The sequence below is a fragment of the Berghia stephanieae genome, chromosome 2 (genome assembly GCF_034508935.2).
Source record: "Berghia stephanieae isolate SIO BIC M18660-M18661 chromosome 2, UCSD_Bste_1.3, whole genome shotgun sequence".
NCBI classification, from domain to species: Eukaryota; Metazoa; Mollusca; class Gastropoda; order Nudibranchia; family Aeolidiidae; genus Berghia; species Berghia stephanieae.
This window is the reverse complement of record NC_088361.1, coordinates 31,273,332-31,281,216: the sequence shown is the minus strand read 5'-3', so window position 1 is coordinate 31,281,216 and position 7,885 is coordinate 31,273,332. Positions and strand designations below refer to the sequence as shown.

At 36.0% G+C, this 7,885-nt stretch overlaps 1 protein-coding gene across 1 annotated transcript in view; it reads right to left on the bottom strand.

Annotated features, from left to right (window-relative positions):
* Positions 1-991: 991 nt before the first annotated feature.
* LOC144964703 (uncharacterized) overlaps positions 992-7,885 on the bottom strand; it is a gene marked incomplete in the record, with an annotated part of 278,871 nt that continues 271,977 nt past the window's right edge. Inside the window, 2 exon segments of the mRNA XM_078899236.1 lie at positions 992-6,463; positions 7,096-7,362. Of these exon segments, the coding sequence (XP_078755362.1) occupies positions 5,609-6,463; positions 7,096-7,362 (1,122 nt within the window).

Here is a 7,885-nt window from a genome sequence, read left to right as displayed (position 1 = left end):
CCTTGTGCTTGTGTTTAAATGAGACTTTTAGTACTATCTGGGTGGGCTTCCTGGCCTCCCTGTGGGCAGGGTGGTACTTACTGTGTCTTATATCTATTTTCCAATTTGCTTTCTGTCTTTGTCTTGGAATGAGATTACTAAGTTTTGCCTTGGCCCTGGCTGTAGTGCTTGGCTGGGAGGGAAACAGTCATAGTCATTATTTTGGGATATGATTATTTTTTCATTGTAAATCATCTCTCTGTTATGTATTATTATATATGTTATTTTGAATGTATAATGTAAAGTATTTGGTTTTGATGAGACTCTTAAATGATCTCAAACTAAGTACATTAATGTTGTGCTCTTGGAATCTACATCTGTTACTTATACTATTTGAACCAATTCCCCTTTGTCGTACCTTTTATCTGGTGCCTTAATTGTAATTCTAGAACTGTTTACTATCCCATTTTCTCCCTTTTTACTGTCGCTGATATGACTTTAATGTGTTGCAATCACCGTAAAACCCTTAAAAACAAAATAAAACAAAAACAAGTCCTGCTTTAGGCAACTCAAGGGCTCTTTATACACATTTTCACGCTGTACCAAGATAATAAAATGGTTATGTGGTCCGTAACAGCCTTGATTGTCAAAACCTGATTGTATTAGTGCCTTTTACAGACATCATGTCTCGTTTTAGTGTTGTTTTGACATGAAACCACTTGTAAAGCGCTTTGAACACATTAAGTTTAAGTGGTTATTGTGCTATATAAAAGCTCAAATTTCTTTAATTCATATTAATATATTTAAAAAGGCTGCTTCTCTGAATTAAAATATTGTTTGCGATAGACCTCAAGAGACGGCACCATTAAAACATGGAGGTCACAAGAAAATCATCTTTACTGTGAGATTCAATCCACGGGCTTCTGGTTCATCAAGGTGGTAACTGAGGTGAGTAAGACCACTCAGAATGTAAAAGTAAACAAAAACCAAAGGAAATAACGACAAAATATAGTTTAAAATGTATTGCTATAGGGCAATTCACCCGTTTATTTCATAGTTTGGCAAAACATGATGGCTGAAGACGCTCCAGTGGCCTTGACACCATTTTAAAAACAGGATGTCTAAAAGCAACAATTGTTATACATTTATATATCACCTTCAACAGTAACGATTGTAGATTTCAGACATCCTGTTTGCAACGAAAGAATACAAATCCATAATATGAAAAAATAAATAACATAACCACTTATTTGATAATATTCAATGAGTTAAACATTTAGTCGAGAATTCCATGAAAAGGTTATAAATCTATCATGTGTGCAATTTGACCCCAGAAAGAAGATTTGTTAACATTCATTAATTTTCTATTCATGTCATCAAGAAGCATTTTACAACTTTACAAAGAAAAATATCAAAATTTAAATAATGTGTGTCAGACCATTTCTTGTAGCTCCTTCCTTAATTTTTCATTCTTCCCCTCATGACACTAATAGCTCATACGTGTGATAAGAAATGTCTTACAGATTATTTCTATCTTCATGATGGCTTTTCACTGGTAGGACAAGTTTATACAACTCCAAAAATTAGGCAAATGGTAAATCATACAAACAGGGCTAGAATTTACTCTACCTTACCTGCCATTACGTCTTACAATTTCCATCAAAGGAAAATTAAATTGTAATGCAAATCTGACATTAAAGCCCTAGTCACAGTTACTAATGTCTTGGTGAGAACATTTAGACCAGACAATTAATGGAATAAATAATGCTTTTCGTCCGACAGAAATTTAGTTTCGTGGCTAAAGGTTTAAAAATTCAAGAAGTAAACATTACATAGCGTGTCTGTTATCAACCATGTATACAGCATGCAGACAAAATCTGAACGATTCCCATAAAAATTGCTGAATGGATATATTCATTTTTTCCAATCCCAGGCAACGGGCTTGATATAACGAAAGTGTTGGTTGACAATAATAATGACTATTGGCTCATACAAACTAATGAGATTTCACCTATTGGAATCAAAACATTGGCTTTATTGGGATCCCAGTCGTTTCCAAAAATGGTTATCATCATTATTACTGTTATTATTATTACTTTGATCAGTCTTATGGGAGGTGGTTTTAGACAAAAAGTTACTTTGAGGGTTTCAACAATTTCTGATGCAGATCTACAAAAATGACCTATTATCATTATCTAAGAAATAACATGGTACAACAAGAAGGCAGGGTAACAGTGCAAGGGGGAAACAAGGATAACGTACAGTAAAACCTCATTATACTGCCAAGTCTACAACAGGGCTATTTCTAGCAGAATATCAAATTGACGCTAGAATTAATTCATTTGTTGTAGTCCAAACTCATCAGGTTGAGAGGTTTGTGATATAACGAGATTTTACTCTTCATATAATGTGCTGTTTATCCAAGCTGAACACTAAGTAGTGGACTAAAAAATATTGAACCAAAAGAAATGATTGGAAAAAAAAGAACAAAATACCCAAGAAACATCGCGCTCAAAGCCTTACTCAACTGAAGAAGGATTTTGATGCTGAAACACTCCTTGTTAATTGTTTTGATCTTTTTTGAAGCTATGATATTAATTCCTGACCAATTCTTTTAGCTTTATGCGGTGTGTATTTTAGGTGATAACTTAGGTAGGTTTCTAACTGATCACAGCGTGAGGGAAGTTTAAGGGGGTTCTAAGTGTGTACATTAAAAAATATAAAAGGAGAAAAAAAAATGCAAATGCCCAAATGCAAATTAAATCAACAACACAAGCTTTTGAAACCTCGTTTTCAGGCTCCAGATGATATATTAACTGCCAAAACAAAATACAATTGATGGCAAACTATCAAACAAGGAACTTCGTCATACAATTTCTCTCCCTCTCAATATCAACCCATCTTCCTCTTTTTATCAGTGTTATGAATAAGTTGTAGGTTGCGCGACCCGCGTGCCCACTCTCTCTCTCTCTTTCTTTCTCTCGCTCTGTCTGATGATAATTGAGATTTTAAAGACGATTTCAATACAATAATTTGAGGTCGTATTCTGGTTCACCCTTGATATCCTTTCAATCGATTATGAGCAGCGAGATAGCAATTTTGATATTATTGACAAACACATAACAAGACTCAACTCAAACTATGAGGTGATTGAATTAAAAAATAAAAATGCACACCTCAATGAGGATCTTTTTTTTCTTTTTAGGTATTAAATCGTGCTTTGTGAAATGACCAAATAAAATGGTCACGGTAGAAACAATTGTGTTCAGTATTGTCCTATAATGATACAGTACAATACTTGTAGTTGTAGATAATAATAGCACCATAAATCATAATGGAGATGAAAAAGGCCTGATTTGTGACACAACACCTCCATCTGGTATTTCGTCAGGAGGAAGGAGATGCTGTCAAGTGACTTGGAAGTTAAAATTATCCAAAGGAGGAAATTTTGGTCTTAGACAGTTAAGGAACTACAAAAATGAATATAACAGCTTCAAAAAAGAACAAAATGCCAAGCACAGAAAGTTTCAGGCAATCTATCTGGCTTTAGAGTGAGGTATTAACGCTTTTACTGTTTTTTTATATTGGCTGAAGATAATCTTTTGAGTTCTTTTTTTGATATGTTAAATTCATTTTTGTGCAGTTCTTTTTACAGAGGGGTCCCGATAGCTCAGTTGGTAGAACACTTGCTTTACATGCAAAGGGACCTAGATCGATCCCGGGTGTAATCCAGATATTTCTCTGATCCCTTTCTCAGACCACCCAGCAGAGATTGGGTAGTTGGGTCTATTTGTTCTAGTGGAAAGTACTTTGCAACAGATTAGCATCCTATCTTGCTATTGTCCGTTTCCCACTATAGAAACCGGTATAAACTCCGACTCCATGTGCTGAATGGCTCTGAAGGAGAACTTTTTATAGTCCACTGCTACCCATAGCTTTGTATTTACATAGGAACTACATTCATTCTCACCAATAACAACTACAAAGTGAGACTTCCGTTTCATATTTTTGATAGTGGATTCCAATTTCAGCATCTGGTCTGCACTGACAGAATACCGTTTTGAGGCGATTGGTCACATTAGTCAAAAGGGTTCAAAGGTATTTTTTGTCAACTCCTATCTCAATTACTGTAAACTTTCATGTGTATTTTAAGAGATGAGTTTAGATAACCCAAAAGTTAATTTCCCACGAATTATTCATTCATACAATAGCAGTTACGTGTAATAATACTTTGCAGGATTGATATATAAATAATTGAAAAAAAAAAAAGTGTCAACAAATGCAAAAGCAATTGAAAGAGGGAAAAAATGCTTCATCTAGGGCCTTGAATGCTTTATTCTTAGAGGTAAATTTTGACTGAATTTTTAAAATTAAACAATCATGAGATTTAAAATTTTAAAAAGCATGAGTGAATGAAGTTAGAAGGTGATTTGTAATGTTAATGTCAAGTCACAGAGTATGCGTGGTGACATACTCCTGTCCAGTTCTACTATGTGTGTCTAGGACTAAATCGTTTGCATCATCATGTGTGCAAAATGTGTCGAAGGTTAGAGAGTGATAAGTAAAGGCATGATAAACACTCGCGGCAGAAATCGGCAATCCATTTCTGTTGTCATGTGACATCAATAATATGATTGGACATTAACGAACAGTATCGAAAATCACCCAACTAAAAAGGTGTGTGTGTGTATTTGTACACTAGCAGAAGCAGTAAGAAAATTACAAGGAAAAAATTATCCAAAAATTAACTTGTTTTTATTCGGATGATATTTTCCTTGCGTTTTTCTTATTGCTTTATCTGACAATAAATCATATATCTACACCTTTCAGATATGTATCTCACACCAGTGCCTGCTCCCAATTTTTTTCAATTCATATTAATATTATAAACATTTACATCAAGATTATATTTACAATGTACTATACAAACATTAAGGTCCCAAAAAAAACCTTGCATAATTATTGACTTGTTTTTTAATTAAAAACAATAAATGATAATTATCCATTATCCAAACTATGATAAAATTATTTAGAGACTATCATGATCCAATCTTCCACATGATGACATGTGTTACAAGATCATTGGACTTCACACAGTCAAATGAAGCATGAACCCTTCTCCGCGTACATAGAAATCCTTTAAATCATTCAGTGATAAAATTCCTGTTATCCCAAATGAAAGAACGAAAGGCAAATGGAGTCAGGTTCCAAATGAGTTCTCTGACATCTTATTGCATTGCGAAGACTACAGACCTACTCCTTTCAGAGCTACCAATTTGACATTTGAAAAACTTGTAGTTCTCATGGGCAAAGAAATAAAATGCTAACAATGACATAATTTATACAAGACGTAACAAATGTGCCTTTGACAAGATTCGATGACTCCTCTAAATCTTCTGGCATCCCAAATTGTATTACATTCAAGAAGCTGATGATTAAATATTGCTATGAATTTTTTGGTAGTCCTAAGCAGGTCTGCTGTGTGAAGTGATATGCAATTTTTATTATCATTTGTCCAGCTCGAATTAACCATCACTTATAAATTCGATCACATGTTCTTGTTTGAGATTACGATGAAACCGGGATGAACAGATGGAAATAAAATTGTGGTTTCTTTGCTTTTGACTCCCTAGAAATAAATGACACTTTCTGGTTTGACTTGGCCTTGGTCCTCTGATTCTGACTTGGAGGCTGGGGCACCTGGGGCGGGGCCACCTCCACTGCTTTTATTGCTGTGGGGAATGGGGGGTTTGTGGGTGGGTCCTGCACTGGGACTTGATGACTTGCCACCCTTTGGATCTGCGAGTTTCATGATCCGTGACAAATTGGATGGGGCACTCTGACTGTTTGCTCCAGCGCCTAAGTTGCTGGCAGATGCTGCTGCGGATACTGATGCCTGGGACCGAGGAGAGGAGGCACTCATGGACTGAACACGGCTAATTCCAGATGCAGACCTACTGGGAAAAGGCTGCTGGATGCCAACGGCAAAAGATTTGGATGGAACCACAGAAGCCGTTGCTTGCTGGGGCGAGTTATTATTCGTGGAGCCTGCTAGTTTCAATGGGAGTCTTTGAACATTTGCCCCACCCATCCTCTGCTCATTGCGGGCACTGAGTAGATGCATAGGAAGGCCATAAGTGTGGCCAGTCTGCTGTCCTTGTAGGGATCCAACAGACAGTCGACCCTGACGTGGGAAGCCGCTGGGTCGGACATTGGGACCATGGACCTCTGCAGCAGGGTTGAAATTTTCCATGGCCTCAACGTCTTTCACATTCACTGTGCTGTAGAAATCAGCAGATGCTGAACGTCGATGTGCCGTTGGTCGTTGCTGGGGCAAGACAGTGTCTGAGTTCATTTTGCCTCCCTGGGCAGGGTTCAGTAATGGGCTGAACACCTGGTAGCCCTGCTCCTTCATCATGTCAATCTGGACCTGGAGAGTCTCACGTTCCCTTTTCAAATTTTCTTTGCCTCTACGAAGCTCAACCTAAAGAAATAAAAAATGTAATTGAGAGTTTTAAGAAAGATGAAAGTTCAAACTGGCAGCATAGATCTATAGGCCCTACTTCTTTTTATAAGTGAAAAAAACAATACGATGTCGCATGGAACTCGGTGTGTCAAACATTAAAACAAACAAAAAAGATTAATATACAAATGCATACAGTACATTACTTTGGTATCCTTATACCCATTGAGCTATATGATGCTTCTTTTTCCAGTGGTCCTTACAAATTCAAAATTCCATTTTGTACAACAAATTTCACCTGTAAGACAATATTTTGTACTACTCCTCCACTGTGACAATGAGTCAGTGATTATAGCCCGAGCTTTTACTAGCATCCATACTGAAAGTCACATGTTTTATCAATTTTATTTTGTTTAAGCGGTTAGGGAATAACATTTTTTTAAAATGACAATTTAAAAAATTATTTTCAGTTGATCACATTATCTTAGATTGTAATTACGTTTTAATACTAAAGAGTACAAGACAATGTTATGAAATAAAGACATGCATTAACAGAAAACCCAACAGCAAGATCAGGTTAACTGATATTTAATATTATAAAATTCAAATAAAATGATTTGGTTCCTCCTTTTCCCCTTGGTAATTATTTTTACCTTTTCTTTTTCAAATGCTCTCTTTTCCTCATAAAATTTCTCTTTCTCCATTTCAAAGAGAGCTCTATCCTTGCTTTTAGTTCGTTCCCATTCCTGTTTCTCTCGACTGATGTTTTCCTGCAGGTTGCGTAGCTCCTCCAGCTGATCATGACGATAAACAGTCCTCCTTCCCTGCATGTCCACTGACAGTTTAGCTATCTCTTTCTTGGCTTCTTCAAGTTCCACTCGCAGACTTTCTACTTTTGTGTTTTGTTTAGATGTAATATTCTGTGAAAAATAAAAATGAAGTAAAATCAATAACACGGTTGACATTTCTTTTCAAGAGTTACATTTAATACAACAAAACTCAACATTACATCTTTGGTTACCAGACAGATAGACCACACTACATTATCGACAAGATCAAAACCCTGGGTGTACATATAAAATTATAACATTAAGGTAAAGGAAAAAAAAAAATTGAGAATATCGGAGTCTGCTAACTGAATGTTTGTAAGGTGTCTTTTTAACTAAGCATTCATCTCAGTAAAATCAAAGATAGATCCCATTATTTACCCTTTATGTCATACACACACACAAAAAAAGAATATAAGTGCTAAAATTGCCCCAACTATCAGGAACCTCTGTGGTGTAATGGTAGTACGTCTGACCAGTAATCAGAAGGTCTGAGTTTCGATCCCCAGTCAAGGATGACTGATTTTTTTAGAGGTTTTTTTTCTTGTATTTTTACTTTCTTGCTTTGTCTGGCACCGTTTCAAAACACTTGTTCAGATTCCTGTCTTGCAACGGT